The following is a 26,521-nucleotide window of genomic DNA, read 5'->3' as shown; positions in this document are numbered from 1 at the left end:
CACTAGGAATGTAGCTTAGTTGTGGAAGGCTTAGTTAGCATCACAAGATCTCAATTTTAACCCCAGCTCTCCCTTCAAAAATTATCTTAGGGGGCTGGGAGTTTGGCCTAGTGATAGAGTGCTTGTCTAGCACTGTGTTTTGATTCCTCAGTACCACATACATACAAAAAACCAGAAATGGTGCTGTGGCTCAAGTGGCAGAGTGCTAGCCTTGAGGAAAAAAGTCCAAGGACAGTGCTCAGGCCCTGAGTTCAAGGCCCAGGACTGAAAAAGAAAAAAAAATTATCTTAGGGACCAGGAGTTTGCCTAATGGTACAGTGATTTCCTAACTTGCATGAAGACCTGGATTCGATTCCTTGGTAGCACATACATAGAAAAAGGCAGAAGTGGTGCTGTGGCTCGATCTTGCAAGTGGGGCACTGGGGACTCATATCTGTAATCCTGGCTCCTCAGGAAGCTGAGATCTGAGGGTTGTGATTCAAAAATAGCCCAGGCAGGAAAATCTGTGAGACTCTTATCTCCAGTTAACCAGCAAAAAGATAAAAATGGAGATGTGGCTCAAGTGGTAGAATGCCAGCCTTGAGTGGAAAAGCCAAACAGAAACTTAAGGTCCTCAATTCAAGAAAGAAATGAAGGAAAGGGAGAGGAGGAGGGAGGGAAGAGAAAGGATAAGTTGACCCTGCAACCAAGCATTTATAGTTACTGAACTAGAGGGAAAGAAAAACACTTGGTGTTATGGGGTTTGATAAAAACCTAAAAAGAATCCACAGATAATAAAACATAGTGGCTTCCCATGTCTTTTCTCTTTCACAATTGTTACACAAATGCTTTTTAAGAGGATCAGAAACTGCTCCAGCATAAAAATTAAGCCAAAGGATTTCTGTAAAATAAAAATCACTAAAATTATAGAGAAGAGATTCATTTAGGGTCAATTCCAAATACACATTCCTCAAATAAAACAAATAAGAGATCACTCATATTATAGAAGAAAACACCACTCAATTTGTTGTCCAGAAAAATTTACAAAGAAAGGACAAAGACATCCACACAATGGAATATGTAATAGCTTTAAAAGGGACCGAGAAGCATCTTATATAAAAATATGGAAAGATACGAAAGATAGGTTGTTGAGTGAGAAAGTCTAATGCCCTCTGTCCAGGAAGGGAGAACTAAATAAGAATGTCTGCTTTTATAGAGAAATGCCAGATGGATACATAAAAAAACTAAAGTAAGCTGGGCACCAATGGCTCATACCAATGATCTTAACTACTCAGGAGACTAAGATCTGAGGATTATGATTCAAAGCCAGTCAAGGAAGTAAAGTCTGTGAGACTCTCACCTCCAATTAACCAGAAAAAAAAAACAAACCAGAAGTGGGGTTATGGCTCAAGGGGTAGAGTGCTAGCCTTGAGCACAAAAGCTCAGGGACAGTATGTAGGTCCTGAGTTCAAATCCAAGGACTGGTACCAAAAAAAACCCACAAAAAAACAATAAACTGGCTGGGTGTGGTGGCTCACGCCTGTAGTCCTAGCTACTCAGGAGACTGAGATCTGAGGATCATGGTTCAAAGCCAGCCTGGGACTCTTATCTCCAATTAACCTCTAGAAAACGGGAAGTGGGGCTGAGCTCAGGGGTAGGGCAGTAGCCTTGAGCTGAAGAGCTCAGGGACAGAGTCCAGGCTGAGTTCAAGCCCCATGACCCACAAAACTAGAGTTTAGTCTAGTGGTGGAGTGCTTGCCTAGCATGCACTGGGTTGATTCCTCGGTACCACATACATAGAAAAAAAAAAAAAAGCCAGAAATGGTGCTGTGTCTCAAGTGGTAGAACTCTGTCCTTGAGAAAGCCCAAGAGCCCAAGGACAGTGCCCAAGCCCTGATAGGCCCAGGACTGGCAAAACAAACAAACAGAAGACAATGAACTGTGAAAAGAAGTCAGGAGTGGGGGCTTTTCATTCAGACCAGCACACATAAGAGGCTGAGGCAGGAGGAAGGAGTTTGAGGCCAGCCTGGGCTTCGTAGGGAGACTTTATCTTAAAATATATAACAGCAACAATAAAAACAGTAATAATGTGAACAGTGGCAAGAAACACTATAATAGACAAATTTATCTTTTGGGTCCTATGATTTATTTTTCAATTTTTCTACAATTATCTTGAAATAAAAAAAGGGCATTTTGTTTGTTTTGGTCTTTTTTTTTTCTCCTTCACAAACGATCTTTGCTTGGGTACAACAAGCTTTTCCCCTGGAATCCAAATTCTCTGAGACCATTTCTGGGCTGTCTGTGGATGTTCCTGGGTGGGTTTCTGGCTTTGTCTATCCCATGTATTCCTTCCTCACTCATATTCCTTTTCTCCTGGAGTTAACTCAGTGATCTACTTATGTAAGAAGTTATTTTAGAAAGATACTGCGACACTTGCTGAGAGATGTGTGCTCTCCCTGCGAACCTACCATTAGGTGGTAACCTGAGCCAGCGAGGCAGCCCCAAGCTTCTCAAGGCAGACATGCTTAACAGCCACTTTGCAGAACACAGATCATTTTTCAGGAATGAGAGAGTAAGAGGGCTAGCCCTTACCGGGTGAAACTCCAGAGATGACATTCATTTAGTAAGTGCTTGTTTTGTTCCTCCTATTCCATCCTAAAGACCAAGGATCCGGTGATAGATAAAGAGCACTCCACCCTTATAGAATCTGGTACAGCCAACTGATATTATATATACACACACACACACACATATATAAATATGTGTGTGAATATATATTCCCTACTTATTTTCTAATTATTCTGTGAATATCTTATCTCTTCAATTAGATTAAAAATCCTGGAGAACAGAAACCATTTCCTGTTTTTTCATTATATCCTATTGTTTGACATATAATAGACAATAAATATTTTGAGGGGCTGGGAATGTGGCTTAATGGTAGAGTGGTTGCCTAGCATACATGAAGTCCTGAGTTCGATTCCTCAGTACCACATAAAGTGCTGTGACTCAAGTTGTAGAGCACTAACCTTCAGTAAAAGAAGCTCAGGGACAGTGCCCAGGCCCCAGGACTTGCAAAGAATAAAATAATAATAATAAATAAATATTTTAAAATTGTCAGTAAATTAAGTGGGAAAAAAAGTTGTAGACAATGCAAGAATAGATGAGAGACAGAGAGACAGAGAGAGAGAGAGAGACAGACAGACAGGCAGACAGACAGACAGACAGACAGAGACAGAGACAGAGAGGGACAGAGAGAGACAGAGAGACAGAGACAGAGAGCAATAAAGGAAGATAAAGCACAAGAAACTGGTACCAATGGCCCTACCGTCATTCCAGCACTCAAGAGGCTGAGAATGGAGGTGCTGGCCTCCCGGCTTCCAGGATGCTCAAGGCTAACACTATCACATGAGCCATAACTCTACTTCTGGCTTTTAATTGATGATTAAGACAGTCTCATAGACTTTCCTGCCTGAGCTGGCTTTGAACTGTGATCCTCAGGTCTTTGCCTCCTGAATAGCTAGGATTATAGGTGTGAGCCACTGGTGCCTTGATACCCAGCTCAGATTTTATCTTGAAAAAAAAAAAAGGGTAGGGGAGTGGAGCTGTGGCTCAAGTGGTAAAACGATAGCCTTGAGCTGAAGAGCTCAGAGACAGTGCTCAAGCCCAGACTTCAAGCCCCACAACTGATACACACACACACACACACACACACACACACACACACACACACACACACACACACACTTCCATTTGGATGAGCTGGGTGTTTTTTTTGTGTGTGTGGGCGGGGGGGGGGGGTGGGGGGGAAGGTTGGTGGTGATAGGGCTTAAACTCTGGGCCTGGGCGCTGTCCCTGAGCTCTTCAGCTCAAGGCTAGCGCTCTACCACTTGAGCCACAGCACCACTCCTGGTTTTCTGATGGTTAATTGCAGATAAAAGTCTCATGGACTTTAATGCTGGGGCTGGCTTTGAACTGTGATCCTCAGATCTCAGCCCCTGAGTAGCTAGGATTATAGGTGTGAGCCATCACGCCTGGCTTCAACTGTTTTTGTTGTTGTTGTTTAAAAAAAAAACTGGTAAATTTATAGTACTATATTAATGTCTTAGGACTAAAATTTTTAAATAAAAGCTATGTGTGTGGCCAGGAGTTTGGCCTAGTGATAGAGTGCTTGCCTAGCATGCACAAAGCCCTGGGTTTGATTCCTCAGTACCACATACTCAGAAAAAAACAGAAGTGGTGCTATGGCTCAAGTGGCAGCGTGCAAGCCTTGAGCAAAAAGTGTCCACAGACAGTGCCCAGGTCTTGAATTCAAGGTCAGGTCTGGCAAAAAAAAAGGAAAGAAAAAAAAAGCTATGTGTGCTATCTATGTGTATAAGTTGTATGTTATATCTTCATGCTATTCAAATTTGCTTTTAGATAAGCGAGAAATCAGATAATCTAACATTATTAAATTAAAATTACTTGACAAATAAAATTTTCATAAATAAGTTGTTGGTAAACTAAAAATGAAAATGTCTTTACAGTTATTAGTATATATTTGTGCCTGGATGCTATGGCCAGATTAAGGTTTATTTGTCTCTGCTAGATTTTTTTTTTAATGTCAGAGTTTAACCGTAGGTTATAAAACTATAAATCCAGCCTAACAACAAAGTGATTTCTGTGTAACTCTTTGGCAAATAAGACTACCGTTGTTGATTAAATGAAAGCAAAATATCTCCCAAGTTATCAGCATTCAATATGTTATAGATATATAACTTAATCTACCACAGATATTCAAAATCATAGAAATATGTTTGACTAAAAACAATGGAGTCCAAAGCAGTGTCATTATAGCCTGCATATCAAATAGAGCATTTTTTTAACTTTTTTTTTTTTTGCCAGTCCTGGGGCTTGAACTCAGGGCCTGAACATTGTCCTTGTACTTTCTCCTCAAGGCTAGCACTCTGCCACTTGAGCCACAGCACCATTTCTGGCTTTTTCTATGTATGTGGTACCAAGGAATGGAACCCAGGTCTTTGTGCATGCTAGACAAGCACTCTACCACTAGGCCAAACTCTTGGCCCTTTTTAAAAAAATTTTTATGGATATTCTTTGACAAGGAAATAACTTAAATCAATGACTATACTTGTCTAATATTCCAGTTTTCATAAAGAAACTAGATGTAACAGTTAAAAACAAATTAGATAAATATAAATGGGAAAAATGTTTTTAAACCTTTCATGAAACTTAAGGTTTGAAGGGCATATTAAATAAGTTAAAATGCTGTAATATCAGTTGATAAATAAAATTCAAGTATTCTTGACTTCTTAAAATCTATAGAAAAGGGGGAGGAGTTTGGCCTAATGGTAGAGTGCTTGCCTAGCATGCACAAAGACCCAGGTTCAATTCCTCGGTACCACATACATAGAAAAAAGCCGGAAGTGGTGCTGAGGCTCAAGTGGTTGAGCTCTAGCCTTGAGAAAGTCCAAGGACAGTGCTCAGGCCCTGAGCTCAAGCCCAGGACTGGCAAAAAAAAAAAAAAAGTAAAAATAAAAAATAAGTCTATAGAAAAAACATTTGGGTCTAATAAGTTTGAATAAATTTTTGTTACATGAAAAATTGATTGCTTTCTATGAGGTCTTCCATTAAATGAGATTAGTAAGACCTATAATTCTAATTAACATATATAATTCTTTTTTTGCCAGAGATTCAAATTTTAGAGATTTAAATTGTATTTCTTTGGGGGGGTTGCTAGGGATTAAACCTAGGGGCTTTGTACATCTATGCAAGTGCTCTACCACTGAGCTATGCCCCCCAGTCAAGAGCAACTTTTATAGAAACACAGAAGCACCAGCGTCATTACCATGTATTCTCAGCTCAGCTATCCACAGCTGACAGATCTGAAAGTGCTTGGCATGAGTTTCTGTTCTAGTTTGGGCTCAAGAGTACCAGGCTGCGTGACTTTGCTATGTACCTAGGGCTCAGCATGTGCCTGTGTATGCAAAAGCATAAGGCTCGCCCTCAGTCCTCCCTGAATCTTACTGTCTGAGGCCCCAGGATCCTCTCAGAAGATGAAACAGTGGGACCTCCTACTCCCCACTCTTCTGCCCATCTCCCCTAGAAGGTCTATCATGAGCTGTGCTGCATTGCTTTCCTCCAATGAGATATGAGCTTTCTGCCCTACCTGCCCCCAAAAGAACTGTAGAATATAATTTGCCTTTAGAAAGTGTTCTCAGTGACGGGAGTGCCTTGGGACTCACTGCCCCCCACCTTGGATGGTGTTCTTTGGGGGTTTGGGGGCAAGAACTTAGGAAGCTGGCACCTTTGGCCTTTCTCCTTGTTGTCTATGTAAATAATACTATCAGAATCACACCATGACCTGTGGTATTTTTACCAGATGAATCTCTCAGGCCTCAGCTTTGGCCTCTCTGCTATGTGTGAATCTGACACATTTGGTGTCAAACGTGGAACTGGTAAAGTTACAATGCTCCTTTTCATCACAGGGCCAGGAGGGCCAGCTAAGAAGATAGAATGAGTTCCTGGGCTTTAGAAGCACATGCTTTGGTTTAAGCGCATAAAAGAAGAGTGGGCAGAAGCCAGGGACTGAGGGTTCATGCCTGTAATCCTAGTTAGTCAGGAAGCTGACAGCTAAGGATCACTGTTTGAAGCTAACCTTGAGACTCTATTTCCAATTAACAGCACAAAGCCAGAAGTGGAGGCTCAGATGGTTGAGTGCCACCCATGGGGGAAAAACAGCTAAGTGAGATCGCAAAGGATCTAAGTTCTAAGTCCTGGTACTGGCTCAAGAGGCAGAGGCAGAGGTGGAGGAGGAAAAGGAAGAGGAGGTGGGGAATGAAGAGGAGGAGGTGAGGAGACAGCAATAAGAGAAGTAGGGGTCTTCGGAGACATGCCTTATGGTATCCAGGAGGGGCAAGTGGGGGGGATTATTGTCACTTATTATCAGTAACCCTTTAGCATACAAGCAGCTAGAAGTAAAAATAGCCGTGTGATTGGTGTCTATGGCTATTAAATTTGTGATTGTTGAAGCTGAGCCAAGAGCCACTTTAACTGGAAGCCAAGTGAAATCTGTGCTTGCTAGTTCCCTGTGCGCGGCCCCGCCTTCCTAGGATTTCCCGGAAGGCCCTGTGTTAAAGCTCAGAAAAGCACAGCCTGTCTCTTAAAAAACAGAACGAACAAAAAGGAAAACAATTCTAAGTGACAGGTCTGTGACCCGATCCCTCCTGGGTACTGTGGCAGAAAAGTGTCATCAATATGGAAATGTTTAGTTGTCAGTTTTCAGGAAGTGTTAGAAAAATGCCTCTAATTCACTAAGTTTTCATTGTATAACTGATGTCTTGCATCAGTAAAAAGGGGTTTCCCAGGGGCAGGGGAGTTTGGCCTAGTGGTAGAGTACTTGCCTAACATGCATGAAGACCCGGGTTCAATTCCTTGGTACCACATACATAGAAAAAAGCCGGAAGGGATGCTGTGGCTCAAGTGGTAGAGCTCTAGCCTTGAGAAAGTCCAAGGACAGTGCTCAGGCCCTGAGCTCAAGCCCAAGATTGGCAAAAAAAAAAAAAAAAAATTTAAAAAGGGGGGGCTTCCCAGAAGATTCAAAGCCTGCTTGCTGGAAGTGGGGCTGTGGCTCCTGGGGTAGGAGGGTAGCCTTGCGCTGAAGAGCTCAGGGACAGAGCCCAGGCCCAGAATTCAAGCCTAGTGACACACACACACACACACCCACACACACACACCCCAAAGAGTTTGGAGTTCAAGTACCATAAGTTAGAGGAACATTAAAACAACAACAAAAACAAAACAACAACAAAACAAAGCCTGCTTGCTACATAAACCTCCTCACTAGAGTGAGTCACAATGCTACATTTCTAAACATTTTAAGAAAACAACAATTATCAACTAAAAAGCAGTATGACTGCTGAAAGGGTTGCGCACCAACACAGCTCAGCTTGCTCTGGCAAATTCACGAATGTTTATGACTTTTCCTCTCCAATTGACTTTGTCAGTTGCTGGGGGCTCACACCTGTAATCCTAGCTACTCAAAAGGCTAAGGTCTGAGGTTCAAAGATAGCCTATACAGAAAAGTCCAACAGACTCTTTGTCTACAATTAATCATTATCCCCCTTATCGCCCCCCCCCCAAAAAAAGCCAGAAGTAGAGGTGTGGCACCAGTGGTAGAGCACTAACCTTGAACACAAAAGCTCAGGCATAGTGCCCAGGTCCTGAGTTCAAGTCCTAGGACATGAAACGCACACACACACACACACACACACACACACACACACACACACACACACTTGAGACCTGCAAGATGAACTAGCAAGATATGGAGATCAGGATCGAAGCAGACAGTGGCAGACATGATTGTAATATGGGACTAGAGCATCCTGGCCATTGTCCCTGAGCCCTGATGAGCTATATTGTTTGTCTAGAGTTAGGGGGAAGGTCCTATAGACAGCATAAACTTCCTCTGGTTTCAATCTTTGCTACTAGGAAAGCAACATTGCTTTACTGAGACCTGAGGCTATGACCACAGATAAGATTCTCCTGGACTATCAAAGGCAGTCAACTTCTCAGAGATGTCCTCAGATCATCATCTTCTTCTTCTTCTTCTTTTTTTTTGCCAGTCCTGGGGCTGGCAAAACTCACATCCTGAGCACTGTCCTTGGGCTTTCTCAAGGCTAGTGCTCTACCACGTGAGCCACAGTACCACTTCTGGCTTTTTCTTTGCATGTGGTACCAAGGAATTGAACCCAGGGCTTTGTGCATGGGATGCCAGCTCTCTACCACTAGTCCACATTCCTGGTACTTAGGTCATCTTTTATACCCTGGCTGGGAGCGCCCTTGAAGATGATTGAGCTTGGAGAGGAACTCATGGAGACTGGGCAGGGGCTACTGCTGTAGGTATTCATATCCTAATGGTCAGTGGTCCCGTGAGGTGAGTTTCCACCGTCTGCTTGAGGAAGGTTACATAAGGGAGCGTGCAAAAAGAAGGGTGATGGCTTTCCTAATGTAATGAAAGGAAAGTTACTTTTTCTCATATGTATGTATGTTCACTTTAAGCACTGAAAAAAATCACTATTTCTGTTTTAACTTCAGGTCTCAGATGAATCTGATCCTATTTCTTTGTCTTGACACTTTGCCTTACAAACTGAAATGGGAACAGAGATTGATGAATTCTGTGTTCCGGTCAAACATACCCAAGAGGAAAAATACATGATGAAACTTGTATTATAATCGTCTATAGGTACTCATGAACTATGGCATAAATGTTGGTATCACAAAGTACTTTATTTCTAACTCCATGAAACTCAGTGACTCCACAAAAACAAACCCTGTCGGCAAGTTTGAGAGAATGGTTAAGAATGCCAGATGGGGGACCGGGAGCACAGCCTAGTGGTAGAATGCTCTCCTAGCATGCACAAAGCCCTGGGTTCAATTCCTCGGTATCATATACACAGAAAAAGCCAGAAGTGGTGCTGTGGCTCAAGCAACAGAGCATTAGCCTTGAGCAAAAAAGTGTCCAAGGACAGTACCCAGCCTCCAAGTTTAAGCCCCAGGACTGGCAGAAAAAAAAAACATGTCAGATGGAGGGGTTGGGAATGTGGCTTAGGGGTAGAGAGTTTGCCTAGCATACATGAAACCCTGGGCTTGATTCCTCAGTACCACATAAACACAAAAAGCTGAAAGTGGTGTTGTGTAATAGCGCTGAACACAGAGAGGCTCAGAGACGATGCCCAGGCCCTGAGTTTAAGCCTCAGGACTGGCACCAAAAAAAAAAAGTCAGATAGAGCTGGGCACTGATAGTTCATGCTTGTAATCCTAGCTACTAAGGAAGCTGAGATCTGAGGATTGTAATTTGAAGGCACACTAGGCAGAAGAGTCTCCATTAGACTTTTATCTCTCTCCAATTAACCACTCAAAAAATCAGAAGTGACACTTTGGTTCAAGTGGTAGCTTTGAGTGCAAAGAGGTTCAGGGACAGCACCCAGGTCCCTGAGTTCAAGCCCTACAACAGATTGAAAAAAAAAAAAAGAATGTTTGATGGACCCAGGCATAGTAGCTCAAACCTATAACCCTAGATACTTGGTGGGGGGTGGGGAGGAAGGAATTTTTTGGGGTGGAGATTAAGTGTGGTTCAAGATTAACTCAGGCATAAAAGTTCATAAGCCTTATGCACAGACAGTAGTGGCTCACACCTTAGGACTCAGGAGATTTGAGAATTGGGGTTCTTTTTGGGGGGGCAGTTCTGGGACTTGAACTCAGGGCCTGGGCACTATCCCTGAGCCTCTCTGTACTCAAGGCTAGCATTCTACCACTTAAACCAATGTCACTTCCAGCCTTTTCTGTTTAATGTGGTACTGAGGAATTGAACCCAGGGCTTCGTACATGCTGGGCAAGCACTCTACCACTAAGCCACATTCCCAGACTGGGGCTGTGGTTCAAAACTAGCATGAGACTCATCTCCAGGTGACCACCAGAAAACAAGAAGTGGAGCTGTGGCTCCAGGTGTAGAGTGCTAGCCTTATGTGAAAGAGCTCAGGGACAGCTCCCAAGCCCTGAATTCAAGCCCCATGACCCACAAAAAGAAAAAAAAAGTTCATAAGCCTACATTTTGACCACTGGCTGGGTGTAATGGCAAGCTCCTGACATTCCAGCTACAGGGGGGAAGTACAATGACTGGATATGCTGGCACCCGTCTGTCGTCCCAGTGGGAAGGAAAAGCAAAACTAGGACTGCAGGTCAAGTGCCAGGGACTTCCACCTATGATCCTAGCTGTTCAGGAAGCTGAGATGTGAGGATTAATGTCTGGTGCCTTTCTGGGTCACAAACAACAAATCCTTGAAACTCTTAGCTCTAATGAATTAGCAAAACACTGGAAGTAGAGGCTCAAGTGATAAGAGTACCTGCCATGAGTGAAAAGCCATTTGAGAGCAAGAGACTCTGAGTTCAAGCCTTAGCATCAGCATATACACAACACACATATACAGCAGATGAAAATGGGTATAAGTGGCTCATGCCTGTAATTCTAGCTACTTGAGAGGCTGAAAAGGGAGGATCATAGCTCAATGCCAGTCCAAGGCTGAAAGACCTCTTCTCAACCATAGCTGGGTGTAGCGGAGCGTGTTTGTTGTCCTAAGCTACATGGAAGGCTGAAAATGGAAGGTTGGTGATTCCAGGCAAGCCCAGGCAGAAAAGTATGTGAGTCTCCATCTTAATGGAAAGAAATTTGCATGGCAGGCCATGCTCAGGCAGGAAGCAAGATTATCTAAAAAATAAACATTGCAAGCCTGGCAATAGTAGCTATATCTATGATCTTAACTACTCAGGAGGCTGATACCTGAGTATTATGGTTCAAAGCCAACCCAGCCGGAAAAGTCCAGGAGACTCTTATCTACAATTAACTGCCAAAAGCACAGAAGTATTGCTGTGGCTCAAGTGGTACAGTTCTAGCCTTGAGCACATAAAGCTCAAGGACAGTGTCTAGGCCCTAAGTCCAGGACCTACCCAGAAGAGGAAAAATGAAAGAGAGAAAGAAAGAGAGAGAGAGAGAGAGAGAGAGAGAGAGAGAGAGAGAGAGAGAGAGAGAGAGAGAGAGACCCAAACTACAGTCAAGTTTTCTCATTTCACTATTTTTCTTGCTACCCACACTCCTTTTAGAAACCAAACTACTGAGATTTGTAGATAGCAAAGAAGAAGGAAGTAAATGCTTCAGACTTAGTGTCTCCTTCTCTACCAGCTCTGCTTGCTGCTCTGAGGCAATCCTGATTAGTACCGTTGTGTATAATAAGAGCTCTTGGTCCATGATAGAAGGTGTACAGAAAAGAACTGCATTGGGAAAAACCAAGAAACATGTGGGTCGACACAGGAAGGTTGAGGAAAGAATGAGGTGCTCTGGGTGGGGGACTCATCATGCAATAACACGGCTGTGGAGGAGGAACCAAACAACTCTGTTTGGGGCACCTCCCAGAAAATCAGAATAGAACTATGGACTCTGTGCACGCGCGTGTGTGCGTGCACACGCCAGTCCTGGGCTTGAACTCAGGGTCTAGGCACTGTCCCTGAGCTTCTTTTTGCTCAAGGCTAGCACTCTACCACTGAAGACACAGTGTCACTTCCAGCCTTTTCTATTTATGTGGCACTGAGGAATCATACCCAGGACTTATGCATGCTAGACAAGCACTCTGCCACTTGAGCCACAGAGCCACTTGTGGCTTTTTCTGAGTAGTTTATTGGAGTTAAGAGTCTCACATGGCCGGGAGCTTGACCTAGTGATAGAGTTCTTGCCTAGCATACACAAAGACCCAGATTCCATTCCTTGGTACCACATACATAGAAAAAGCTGAAAGTGGTGCTGTGGCTCAAGTGGTAGAGTGCTTGCCTTGCAAAAAAGCCCAAGGATAATGCTCAGGCCCTGAGTTCAAGCCCCAGGACTGGCAAAAGAAGAAAAAAAAAAAAAGAGTCTCACAGACTTTCCTGCCTGGGCTATCTTGGAACTGGATCCTCACACCTCAGTAGCTAGTATTACAGGCATGAGCCCTTGGTGCCCAGAAGAACAATGGAACATGGATACTTCTCTTTCAGCTCTTATCCAGAGAGAATCCAACTGAGATGCTGCACTGTCTTCCACCCGACCAATGACCAATAAAGAAATTTAACAACTTGTAAAAACTTCCCAACCACCGCTGGTTTGAAAAGATGACAAGACAAACTTTGGTTTGGTTCTTCTCCTCCCATATCACTGGCTTTTTTGTTTGTTTGTCAGTCCTAGAGCTTGAACGCAGGACCTGGGCACTCTTCCTGACCTTCTTTTGCTCAAGGTTAACACTCTATCACTTGAGTCACAGCACTACTTCCAGCTTTTTCTGTATATGGGATACTGAGGAATCGAACTCAGAGCTTCAAGCATGCTCTAGCACTAGGCCACACTCCTGGCCTCTACTGGCTTGCTTTGTTTGTCACAGATTGTTTTAAGGTTGTCAGTTGGCTCCAGAGGGTCAGCTAAGGTGGGTAGGTAAAGCTGGCAGCAAATTTAATTGCTCTCCAAATAGGTTCTGAGCTGCATTGTCCTTCACCCAGGACTGACCAACCTGCCATGGGTCCATGATTGCACACTGCTGACAGATGTTGTAAAAGACAAACACAGCATGGTTGAGTCAGGCTTTACTAATAAAAATAATTAAACCACAGAATGAGGGTCATGGCCTCTGCGTCTTGGCATTGTTAGCTGAACAGGTGAAAGCTTTGTGGATAGACCTAGGGTTAGGCCCTCAATTTTGCAAGCACTCACTCACGTGTTCAAAGCCTTGGTCCACAGCCTTGAAGTTCTGGCAGAACACTGTGATCCTCCCACAACATGTCAGAACAGAAGGTCTGTTTGGAGCTATTGTCCCAGGCCACCTCCTGCTAGTCTTCCTTATCTCACCCTGGAGGCAGGCATATAGCCTCCTATGGCCTCCCTCCCAGGTTCCAATAAAGTGGCAGGCTTTCTGCCCTGCCCATTGCAAAAAAAAAAAATTGCTGCAGAATATAAAAGTCCTCTATGGCACCCAGAAGGGATTTCTCAGCAATGAGGTCACCCTATAATTTGTTTCCTAGGGTTTGGACATTATCTTTTGAGGGCATCTCACAAGCTATCTAATAAACTATCTAAAACAGGTTTGTTTGTTTGTTTTTTGTATCTTTCCTAATTTATGTGTATGTGTTTTGATATGGAACTTGAACTCAGAACCTGGCTCTTACTTGGCTTTTTCACTCAAGGCTGGCCCTCTAACACTTGAGCCACAGCTTCACTTGTGGCTTTTGCTAGTTATTTGGAGATAAAAGGGTTTTTTTGGTTTGTTTCTTTTGACTACTGGGGCTTGATCTCTGTGCCTGATACTATCTCTGAGATCCTTTTATTTTATTTTATTTTTTTTTGCTCCAAGTTAGAACTCTACCATTTGAGCTACAATACCACTTTCAGTATTTTTCTGTTTATGTGGTACTGAGGAATCAAACCCAGGGCTTCATACATGCTAGGCAAGCATTCTACCACTAAACCACATTCTCCCAGACTTGGGATAAGAGTTTTATGGACTTTCCTGCCTGCATGGGCTTGGAACTTCAATCCTCAGATATCAACCTACTGAGTAGCTAGGATTACAGAGGTGGACCCCAGTATCTTGCTTCTCTTTGTATCATTACTGCTTGTATCTGCCCGGTCTTGATCTTGACTTTCCTTATGTATATGAGATTAACATTTCTTCTTGTCAGCAAAACATCAATTATACTACTAATTGATCCCAAAGAAGCACAGTGGCCAGTCTGTAATGTTAAGAGTAAATAACCCAACGCAGGCCTTGGGTGCCATTAGTTAAATTCTACGTGCAGTTCCCAAAAGGCAGATTTAAAAAAAAGAAGGATAAATACTAAAGGGTACCAGGTTTCTCTTGAAGGTAATTATTGAACATATCTATCCGTATATTACAATTCATTTAAATATTACCTGAATTGCATAGTATCATCCCCTCCCCTTTTTTTTGTTGGACATGGGGCCTAAACATTGTCCTTAACCTTTTTTGTTCAAGGCTAGCTCGCTTCTACTTTAACCATAACTTCACTTTTGTTTTTCTGGTGGTTAAAGAGTCTCACAGACGTTCCTGTTTGAGCTGGCCTCGAACCACAATCCTCACATCTCAGCTTCCTGAATGGGTAAGATTACAGGTATGAGCAACTAGCACTCAGCTACAATTGTATCTTAATAAAGCTGTCAACCGACTGGAGATACAATTCAACGGTAGCATACATGAGGCCTTGGGTTGATTGTACACATAAAAAATGAAAGGGAGGGGCCGGGAATTTGGCCTAGTGGTTAAAGTGCTTGCCTAGCATGCACGAAGACCCAGGTTCGATTCTTTGGTACCAAGTGGTAGAGCTCTAGCCTTGAGAAAGTCCAAGGACAGTGCTCAGGCCCTGAGCTCAAGCCCAGGACTGGCAAAAAAAAATTAAAAAAAAAAAATGAAAGGGAGACAGGGTAAGAAAAGAAGGAAAAAGGAAGAGAAGAAAGGGAGGAAAGGAACAAGGGAAGGAAGCAGAAACAATTAGGAATGGTCAAATCACCCAGCCAGGTGCCGGTGGCTCACACTCATAATCCTAGGTAGGATCATAGTTCAAAACCAGCACCAGCAGGAAAACCTGTGAGACTCTAATCTCCAAATAACCACCAAAAAGCTGGCCTTGAGGGGGAAAAAAAGGAAAGAAAAAAGAAAAAGCTCAGAACAGTGCCTAGGCCTTGAACTTAATGTCCCAAGACCTGCACACATGCAAAAAAATAGCACCCAAAATCCACCCCCCAAATTTGTCATTTGCATTTTGGTATCTCCAAGTTAGAAACCTGTTTAGTGATGGTAGGCTCCATAGGAAGCTCCAAGCCCAGCAAAACAACACTAAAACAACAACCCAAAAGACTTGACAACCAAAGGGAATTGACAAAGGCCGAGTACTGTTTTGCTATGTCAGCTAAGCAGGCACTGAAAGAGACCATAGATAGACTACCCAGAAATCTAACTGCAGGCACAGGTCACTCTTGCCTGGCAGGTGTCAGAGGCCCATTCTGAGTCACAGGTGGGTGGGGAATGCAGCTGGGGAAGCCCTGTCTCTGTGCTGTCAAAGTGTCACTAGTTAACCCCAATCTCCCCCCCCACCTGCCAAGTGGAAGCCACATCTCCAAGTGACTGGAGGTGCTAAATAATTAACAGCATTCCAGGCTTCTCCTTGCTCCTCACTTTGTCTTCCCTGATCTGCTTTGAGATCAAACCCAGTCAGTGGAACCGTTTGGACGTCCAAGCAGGATCACCTATGTGTTTCTCATAGTGAATATTTTAGGGTTGAAAATTCAAGTTGAAAGAAAGCTCAAGACAGTACCCAGGCCCTGAGCTCAAGCCCCAGGACTGGAAAAAAAAAAGTTTATATTTTTTATACTTGTTTCAAATGCTTTTTTTTTTTTTTTTTTTTTGCGAGTCCTGGGGCTTGAACTCAGGGCCTGGCCACTGTCCTTACAGGTTTTGCTCAAGGCTAGCATTCTGCCACTTGAGTCATAACGCCACTTGCAGCTTTTTCTGTGTGTGGTTTTGTGCATGCTAGGCCAGCACTCTCCCACTAGGCTACTCTCCTGGCTCCATCAAATGCATTCTCAATATTTATGTTTTTTCATGAGTTTGTAAAGTATTATATAGAGAGAGTTAACAGCTTATTTTATAACACACATTAAGAGTATACTTTCAGGAATCATTTCTATAGTTTCTTATATACACACGTTTTGTACGTATGCGTACATATACACAAAGAGCTTCATGCTTGCTAGACAGGCATTCTTTTCACTTGAGTCGTATTTTTCTAGCCTAAGTATGTAATCTGACAGCTTATTCCTTGAATTTTTAATTTTTTTTTTATTTTTGGGGGGGTTCAAACCCAGAGTTGCACACATGCCAGGCAACAGCTCTCCCTTTGAGCTACATTTTAGTCCCTCTCTCAAATATTTTTATAGTGAAAAATTTCAGACACAAAGTTTCCTTCTTCAATTCCCTGATCCCTTTGCCCTCCTTTTTTTGGAGCCATGTATACTGAATTTGTAGTGTATCCTCCTTACATAATTTTATTTTGTATACACATACACACATATACAACACACATTAACATGTAGTTGCATATAGGTACATACAAGTACCTATGCATACACGCATATACTTACATGTACATACATACTAACACATAGGTACATATATGTGTGTGTCCAGTGGTAATCTATGGTACTTTTTGTGGTTAATAATTCATAGAAGTGGTATTCAAGTTTATATCATTCTACTACATATATATATATTTTTTTTTTTTTTTGGTCAGACTTGAACTCTGGGCCTTCAGCTCAAGCTTACCACCCTACCCCTTGAACCACAGCACCACTTCCAATAATTACCACTTCTGGTAGTTAATTGGAGATAAGAGTCTCATGAACTTTAGTGTCCAGGCCTGGCTTTGAACTGTGATCCTCAGATCTTAGTCTCCTGAGTAGCTAAGATTACAGGTGTGAGCCACCATGCCTGGCTTACTCCATAAATATATATATATATATATGTACAAATATATATGCACATATATATATAAATATATATAATATATACACATATATATGTGTATAGATATTTTTATTTATTTATTGCCATTTTGGGGGCTTGAACTCAGGGCCTGGGCACTGTCCTTGGACACTTTCTTTTCTTTTTTTTTTTTTTTTTTTTGCCAGTCATGGGCTTGAACTCAGGGCCTGAGCACTGTCCTTGGACTTTCTCAAGGTTAGAGCTTTACCACTTGAGCCTCAGCACCACTTCAGGCTTTTTTTTCTATGTATGTGGTACCCAGGAATCGAACCCGGGTCTTCATGCATGCTAGGCAAGCACTTTAACCACTAGGCCAAACTCCCGGCCCCCCTTGGACACTTTTTGCTCAAGGCTAGCACACTTCCACTTGAGCCACAGCATCATTTCTGGCTTTTTCTACGTGGTTCCAGAGATTCAAACCCATGGCTTAGTGCATGGTAAGCAAACATGCAACCTCTAAGCCATGCTCCAGGCCCACTCCCAATCTTTTTTTTTTGGTGGGTCATGCGACTTGAACTTGGCCTGGGCACTGTCCCTCTGTTCTTCAGTTCAAGGCTACTGCTCTATCCCTGGACCTGGACATTGTCCCTGAGCTACCCTTGAGCCAAGCCCCACTTTCCATTTTCTAGAGATTTAATTGTAGATAAAAGTCTCAGGTCCTGGGGGGCCAGGAGTTTGGCCTAGTGGTAGAGTATTTGCCTAGCATGCACGAAGACCCGGTTCAATGCCTTAGTACCACATATATACAAAAACGCCTAAAGTGGTGCTGTGGCTCAAGTGGTAGAGCACTAGCCTTGAGAAAATCCAAAGACAGTGCTCAGGCCCTGAGCCCAAGCCCAGGAATAGCAGGAAAAAAAAAAAAGTCTCAGGTCCTTTTGTACCCGGGCTGACTTTGAACCTTGACCCTCAGATCTCGGAGTAGCTAGGATTCCAGGTGTTAGCCACTGCACCCAGCTTAGCTGATATTTTTGTATGTGTGCATTTTTGTACTGCGGTTTGAACTCATGGTTTCACATCTTGTTTGGCTTTGGCTTTTTCCATTCAGTGTTGGTGTTCTACCTCTTATATTATCGCGCCACTTGCCTTTTTTTTTTTTTTCTGGAGGGGGGAGGAGTACCAGTCCGGGTTCTTGAACTCAAGACCTAGCACTTATCCTGAGCATTTTTGCTTAAGGCTAGCACTCTACCACTTGAGCCACAGCTCCACTTCCTCAAAGAATTTGAGTTATCTTCAATTAACTACATGTGTGTATACATATCTATAAAGACTTCGTGCATACATACACATATCCACACGCCTTGTGCATTCAGCCCAGTGTGTTGGCAAATTACCGTCCCAGCATTCAAGAGGCTCAAGAGTTCAAGACCAAGCCAGGCACTGGTGGCTCACGCCTGTAATCCTAGCTACTCAGGAGGCTGAGATCTGAGGATCCCAGTTCAAAGACACCGGGGCACTAGAAAGTCCAAGAGACTCTTATCTCCAATTAACCACCAGAAAACCAGAAGTGGTCCTGTGGCGCAAGTAGTAGAGCTAGCCTTGAGCTGAAGAGCTCAAGGAAAATGCCCAGGCTCAGAGTTTAAGTCCCACAACTGGCCAAGAAAAAAAAAGAGTTCAAGACCAGCCTAAGTAATATAGAGGAAGCTTATCTTAAAAGAGAGAGAGAGAAAGAGGAAAGAAGGAGAGCTAGAAAGAAAGAGAGGGAGGAAAGAAGATAGGAAGAGAAAAAGAAAAAAGAAAGTATGCATTCATTATGTTGCACATAATTTCATTGTACAAATATATCATCATTTATTACTTAATGAAAGTTCATTTAACATCTTTTGTTTTGTGGGGTTTGTTTCCTGGCTAAGTCTGGACCATGCTAGGCAAATGCTCTACCATTGAGCTACATCCCTATTTACAGAGACAGTTTGTATACATACAAATTTATATGTATACAAACCCCACTCTTTTGAATCCACAAATGTTTTATAATTTTGTATCTTGCCTTCTTCTGAAGTCTTAGCAAGCAATTTACATTAATATAATAGTTCATCTTTAGTGGCCCAGAGTTTGGCCTAGTGCTTGGCTAGCATGCGCAAAGACAGGGGTTCGATTCCTCAGTACCACATACATAAAAAAAAGGCAGAAGTGGTGCTGAGGCTCAAGTGGTAGAGCTCTAGCCTTGAGAAAATCCAAGGACAGTGCTCAGGTCCTGAGCTCAAGCCCAGGACTGGCAAAAAAAAAAAGTTTATAAAAAAAATAATAGTTCATCTTTAGTGTATGTGTGTGTGTGTGTGTGTGGCTACAGGGCTTAAACCTAAGGCCTTTGATCACAGTGGGCCTTCTTGCTCACAGATGTCACTCTCTCACTAGACATACATGCTTGAACCACCAGTGAGCCACCTTCCTCTCCCTCTCTCCCTCCCTCTCTCTCCATCCCTCCCTCTCCCTCTCCCTCTCCCTCTCTCTCTCCCCCTCTCTCTCTCTCTCTCTTTCTTTCTTTGCCAGTCCTGGGACTTGAACTCAGGGCCTGAGCACTGTCCTTGGGCTTTTTCCTCTAAGCTAATGCTGTACCACTTGAGCCACAGCACCTCTTCTGGCTTTTCTTTTCTTTTTTCTTTTTGCCAGTTCTGGAGCTTGAACTCATTCGGGGCTTGAGTACTATCTTTGGTGTTTTTCCGCTAGGCTAGCGCTCTGCCACTTGAGCTCTATGTATGTGGTACCAAGGAATCAAACCCGGGTCTTGGTGCATGCTAGGCAAGCACTCTACCACTAGGCCAAACTCCCCGCCCCTTCTTTCTTTCTTTCATCTCTCCTTTTTTTTTCTTTCCCTGCTTCCTTCCTTTCTTTCTTCCTTGTCCAAACTCAAATTTGGTATCTGATGCTTTAGCTCATGGGCCAACCCTCAAAGCCCATTCCACTCTTTTTTATTTTTTGCCAGTCCTGGCCCTGGGCACTATTCTTGGACACTTTTTGCTCAAGTCTAGTATTCTGCCACTTGTGCCACAGCACCACTCTCAGTTTTTTCTGAGTATGTGGTACTGAGGAATCGAACCCACGGCTTCATGCATGTTAGGTAGGCACTCTACCACTAGGCTATGATCTCAGCCCCTCCCCTGCTTTCTGTCAGTTGTGGGGCTTGAACTCTGGTCCTGGGCCCTGTCCCTCAGCTCTTCAGCTCAAGGCTATTACTCGGAAGTGACGCTGTGGCTCAAGTGGTAGAACACTAGCCTTGAGCTGAAGAGCTTGGGGACAATGCTCAGTCCCAGAGTTCAAGCTCCAAGACTGACCAAAAAAAAAATGTTGTCCTTCTAGGGCTGGCATTAGGCGTAGTGGTAGAGTGCCTGCCTAGCATGCAGGTTTGATTCACATACATAGAAAAAGCTGGAAGTTGGTGCTGTGGCTCAAGTGGTAGAGCTCTAGCCTTGAGAAAACCAAGGACAGTGCTCAGGCCCTGAGCTCAAGCTCGGGACTAGCAAAAAAAAAAAAAAAAAAAAAAAGGCTATTACTCTACCACTTGAGCCACAGTGCCACTTCCAATTTTCTGGTGGTTAATTGGAGATGAGTCTCACGGACTTTCTAGTGCCCACGCTGGCTTTGAACCTCAATCCTCAGATCTTAGCCTCCTAAGTAGGTAGGATTACAGGTATGAGCCACCAGCACCAGGCTCTGCTCTTTTTTAAAGGTCAGTAAAGATGCTGTGGCATGCATGTACCAAATCTTAGTCGCCTACTCTGGGGCATTTGAGTCTTTTCTAATCTTTCTCAATCACAACCACCCCCAAGCAGGCAGGGTAACTGTAACCACTCTATATATCACCTCTATAATATAAATAAATAAACATAAAGTGGTGCTGTAGCTCAAGTGGTAGAGCACTAGCCTTGAGTGGTAGAGCTCAGGGTCAGTACCCAGGCCCAGAGTTCAAGCTCCACAATGGACAATAACAAAAACAAAGCAAAACTTTTAAATAACTTGCACTTGTTAACCAAATTCAACTTCAGCACTAGAAATACTGAAGACAGCCTGCCCAGCTCCCTCACCATCCTTCACCCCCTGTATCACAGGTCAGGGAGTTGGAAGGAAAATGTCTCAAAGATTACCAATTGTGTCCACTGCTCACAGCGAGATACCTTCCCTGTGCCTAAGGCTGTGCCTGGCTTTGAAAGGAAGGAGGCGGTAAAGACCTCGGAACTTCACAGCTCAGTCTCGCAGCCACATGAACAGGCAATGATGAAGAAATGTGAGACGCTCAATGACGAATACATCCATGGGAAAGGGGAGGTGGAGCACGGGAGAAGCCCCAACCCAAGTAGCCCAGCGTAACAGCTGCAGAATGGAAACTTCTCATTGTTCTCAGAAGGAACATCTTTGAAAGATAAAGACTTCATAGAAATGTACCTATAATCCTAACATTAGGTCACATTTCTTATTTTCCCAGCACTCTTGAAAGAGGCAGTGATAACATTTAAGTAGTACAAACTTTATATGTCCCATATCCTGTCCCATTCCCTGGGTCCCACAATGTTCCACTATACTTTCCTTTTCTTTTCGGGGGGTGGGGGTAGTGGTAAGAGTGGGGAATGGATCAGTCATGGGACTTGAATCAGGACCTGGGCACACTGTCCCTGATTTTTGTTTTTTGTTTTTTGTTTTTCTTTTTTGTCAGTCCTGGGGCCTGAACTCAGGGCCTGAGCACTGTCCTTGGGTTTTTTCAAGGCTAGGGCTCTACCATTTGAGCCACAACTCCACTTTCAGTTTTCTGGTGGTTAATTGGAAATAAGAGTCTTACAGACTTTCCTGCCTAGGTTGGCTTTAAACAATAATCCTCAGATCTCAACCTCCTGAGTAACTAGGATTACAGGCATGAGCTACCAGCACCTGCCTCATTTCACTATTCTTATGTGATAAGCAGGGTTTTTTTTAATTATTAAAACGTTTTATTAAAACTGAGTTTTTACATCATATTTCAAATGTCATGTTCTACAAACAAGTATTCAAGAAAAAAATCCCTACACGCAATCACTGGCACACAAATTTAAGAACATAACTAAAACCAAGCTGAATCTTTGTCACAGATTCACATTGATCTATGTAATATATCGATCTATGTATATAGAATTTATACCCTATCATACACTCATATGTCTATATAGATATATTTATTTCTCCAAATTCATGTCAATGACCTGGATTACCTGAGTATTGAGTCATGGCTCTTGTACTGTTTGGATCTAATATCCACATATCAGGAGGCCATGCGCCTCTTGTTGTTCCTTTGATCTTTGTTTATCTCACTCATGATTTGCTCTAGTTCCATCCTTTTCTGGGCAAATGCCATTATTTTATCTTGTCTATTTTATCTCGTCTGGTGGCTATGTAGGATTGATGCAGGTACTTTTCATTTATTTATTCATGTTCTGTGGTGCTCGAGATGGGATCCAGGGCCTCATGCATTACGAAGTGAGTTCTCTACTACTGAGCAACAGTTTCAATCCTATTTGTTTGTTTGTTTTTCCTTTTTTAAAATTTTTGTGGGAGAGAGCTAGCTAGGCTGGGTCCTTATTGTTTAGGCACCATCTTGCTTCCACTGCTCTTAAATCTTTCACTCAGTCATGGGACTTGAACTCTGGGCCTGGGCCTTGAGCCATAACATCATTTCCTTAAATTTTTTATTGTAATTAATAGAAGGGTTACATTATATTCGCCAGATAGAAAATACATTCCTTAACAATCACTGCAATCCTGTTTTCTGACAACTGAGGAAGCAGAGGACATTGTAGCTGGCTATCCCACACCCATTCTATCCCCCCCTCTTGAGCAGCAGCCACCTGAGTTGACTAAAAAGGACCTCACTCTCAGCTTTAGAGTGAATCTGCCTGGGGCCCAATTCATTAGTCCTTAAAAGTGGTTCAAGAAGGGGTAATTAACCCAGGCCAAACCAGGCAACCAACTTCTGCAAGACAGCTGAGCCAAAAGAAAAATGAAACTGTAGCTTTGATGACCTCATGAATCTAGCTTTGGCTCCCCCTAAAGTTCATACATTGGAAGTCTGGACCCAATGTAACAGTATTGGAGTGTGGTGGCTCCTTTAAGAGATGAAACCTAATGGAAAGTGAGTAGGTGAAGACCACAAGCATGGACTAAAAAGATCTTACAAGAAGAGTACAGAGTGTATTGATGGGCTGGGGTGTGGCCTAGTGCTAGAGTGCTTGCCTAGCATGAACGAAGCCCTGAGTTTGATTTCTCAGTACCATATGCACAGAAAAAGCCGGAAGTGGTGCTGTGGCTCAAGTGATAGAGTGCTAGCCTTGAAAAAGCCCAAGGACAGTGCTCAGGCCCTAAGTTCTAGTCCCAGGATTGGCACACAAAACAAAAGAATGGTATTAGTTCTCACAAAAGGGACTGTTATAAAAGAGCATGCCTGGCCCCTCCATGGTCTCATGACCAACTGTGAGCTCTCACTCTTTGCACATATATGTTTCTATGTATTTCTCCACTATGTTGTGACACACTCAAGGGAGCCCTTCCAGATACCGATACTATGTTGTCTGGCCTTTCCATCCATCAGAATCCTGAGCCAAATAAATCACTTTTCTTCCTAAGTCACATCAAGTCCCAAGCATTTTATTATAGCAACCTAAAATGGACTAAGAGAGAAAACCACTAAGGAATGTTGCTAGAATGACACCTGAGCATATGGAAGTAACTTTGGAACTAGGTCATGAGCAAAGGCTGGAAGAGTTTGGAATGATAGGCTAGGAAAAAGTCTTCGTTTCTCTAAACAAAGCAATTTTTCCAAACAAGGCAATTCTGAGTGAGGGCTCAGAAGACCAAATGATGTGGAAGGAACTAGATCTTAGAGATTGGATAATGGGTGATGACCAGATTGCTGACAGAAATGTGAACAAGAAGAACTTACTGACAAGGTCTCAGGTGAGGAGGAGGAGCCAGTGCTGTGTATTAGGGTGCAGGAAGAGAAGCCCCAGAATATTCCAAACACCTTCCAGGCTGTTTGTCTCATCACAGTCTTTACGGAGCAGGATGGTTTCAGGGGACACCTGCGGCCTTGTTCATCTGGGCGCGGGTGGCATATCTGTAATCCTAGTTACTCAGGAAGCTGAGATCTGAGGATCACGGTTTGAAGTCAGCCTGGGCAGCAAAGTTCTTGAAACACTTATCTTCAATAAACTACCAAAACTTTAGAAGTGGAGCTGTGGCTCAAAGAGCAAAGCGCTGGTGCCCTGAATACAAAAGCTCAGAGGTAGAGTCCAGGCCCTGAGTTTTAAGACTCATCACACACACACACACACACACACACACACACACACACACACACACACACACACACAGTACTATTCCCTAGGCATGGTGACATACACTGTAGTACCCCAGCACTCAAGAGGCAGGAAGACAGTAAATTTGAGGCCAGCCTATGTTATAGATCAAGACCCTGTCTCAAAAATATCCTACAGAGTGAGATTGATTGGAATACTAGATTGTCAGCATGTGTGAAAAATGTATCAATGAAATCCCCTTCTGTATAACTAATGTAAGCCAATTTAAAATGCTTTAAGAAACACACACACACACAGCTGGACACCAGAGGTTCACGCTTGTAAGCCTAGATATAATACTTAAGAGGCTGACATCTAAGGATTGCAGCTGGAAGCCAGACCAGACAGAAAGTCTGTGAGATTCTTATAGTCAATAAACTACTCAGAAAATGCAGAAATAGTGACTTATGTGGTAGATTACTACCTTTGAGCCAAAGAAGCTCAGAGACAGAGTCCAGGGCCTGCATTCAAGCTCCAAGACCAGTGTGGGGTGTGGGGGGGGGGGTGGGAGGTAGTCACCACCACCCCTCCTCCCACATTCTTGGCTTTTTCTTGTTTTCTCCTCCTCCTAGGGCTATCTAGAACGTCCTGGGGAATTGCTGTGATGCAGCTAAGAGCAAATACCCCTGAGAGAAGCTTAAGTTCCCAGCATTCACCCAACTCACATCTCTAGAGCTTAGATAAGGAGAACATCATGAGCCCCTGATTTCATGGCTTAGGGCTGGGTCCCTCATCACCTGCGCCTCTTCCCCCAACAGCAACAGCAGCCACCTCCCAGATGCAAAGGTGCTGGCTGCAGACCCTCTTGATCTTCAGTATTTCAGTCCTCGTCCTCTCCCTCAACTCCCCATGTGGCTTTCTGCAGAGCGCAGCTTCCACCAAGGAGCTCCTTTGCCTGGGGTTTTGTTCTCACTTTCTGAGAAACATGTCTCGGCCCCAGAGGGAAAATTTACCTTGGAGAGTGCTAAGAAGTCTCTGTAATCTTCCTAAATTTTCTTTCTGGAAGAAAGAAGTCTGGGAGCCAATATCAATACAGAGCTGGATGGTCAGCACACATATGCTTCCAACGTGTACACTGGCACTTGCCATTCTCTTCTGAAAACAGATCCGGTCTCCCTGTCCACCTTAAGTCACCCCCAAGCCACCCTTGCCCTGTCCCCTGATTGTTTATGCCACTCATCAGCCAGTTCATCTCAATTCCGGGAAGAGGGAGCTCTGCCTCCACATTTCCAATTTATTACCGTAACTTCCGCCCGTCCGCAGTGAAGTTCCCGAACCCTCTACGTCTTCCCCAGCTCGTCTGCCCCTCCCGGGTCCCCGATCCCACGGGCGCCCCCGCCCCAGCATTACCTGCAGCTCGTGCGTTCGCAGAATGTAGCCTTGCACGAACATCTGGAAGAACGCGCGCAGCTTCCCCAGCTTGGGGAGCTCCTCCAGGCTGCGCAGCCGCCTCCCCGAGTCCCCGCCACGGGCTCCGGGGCCGGCGGCTGCCTGGGAGGCGTTCGGGAGGGCGGCGGGGATCGCGGCCTTGGTTCTGGCCCCATGCGGGCCGAGGCCACGGATGGCCACCCGGCGGCCCAGCAGCGCCCACCTCAGCCTCGGGCAGCCCAGCGCAGCCATGCAGGGACCGTGCTGGAGCTCAGGCACCTTAGGATCCCCGCTGGGGAGCCCGGGACTAGCCCCGGAGACCGGGCTGCAGGGGCGGGTGCGTTGGGGGCGGGCGGAGGGAAGGTCAGCCCAGTTCCTCTCCCCCCCCCCGCCCCGCCTCCTCCGCCCTAGTCACTTTTCCGCCCAGTCCTCACCCCTCCAAAGTAGGACCTAACGAACCCGTCCCGCACTGCCGCCCGAGAACTTCTCCTCCCCTCTGATCTAGGGGCGGGGCACAGCCACCACCTTCTAAGGGACCCCTCCCAGTGCGCCTGACTGCGCCAGGCGACACAGCCCGCTGGCCTCCCCTAGTGTCTCCCAGAGTGACCCGCCCGCTGAGCAAGAGCCACAACGCTCCGCAGCCAGGACATCATCTGACCCCTGGAAGTCAGATGACCTAGGCCTGAACAAATGTGTTTCAGCAATCTTAATAATGGCATTATCCCCACATAC

At 44.2% G+C, this 26,521-nt stretch overlaps 1 protein-coding gene and 1 pseudogene across 2 annotated transcripts in view; one reads left to right on the top strand and one right to left on the bottom strand.

The window, feature by feature from the left end:
• Positions 1-26,098, bottom strand: part of Cyp27a1 (cytochrome P450 family 27 subfamily A member 1) — a 32,461-nt gene extending 6,363 nt beyond the window's left edge. Inside the window, exon 1 of one of the 2 annotated variants that reach the window (XM_090354830.1) lies at positions 25,772-26,098. In XM_090354830.1, coding sequence (XP_090210956.1) covers positions 25,772-26,041 — 270 coding nt within the window. In that variant the 5' untranslated portion in view covers positions 26,042-26,098. Of the gene's footprint in view, positions 1-25,374; positions 25,467-25,771 lie in introns of those variants that run through there. The other variant, XM_090354831.1, reaches the window with a different exon arrangement.
• Positions 16,224-16,372, top strand: LOC150048790 (small nucleolar RNA U3; annotated as a pseudogene).
• Positions 26,099-26,521: the final 423 nt, after the last annotated feature.

This window comes from Megascapheus bottae, chromosome 21 (assembly GCF_031878675.1).
Source record: "Megascapheus bottae isolate mThoBot1 chromosome 21, mThoBot2.hap1, whole genome shotgun sequence".
In the NCBI taxonomy this organism is placed as follows: domain Eukaryota; kingdom Metazoa; phylum Chordata; class Mammalia; order Rodentia; family Geomyidae; genus Megascapheus; species Megascapheus bottae.
The sequence above is the reverse complement of the archived record's forward strand: the minus strand, read 5'-3'. Positions and strand labels throughout refer to the sequence as shown.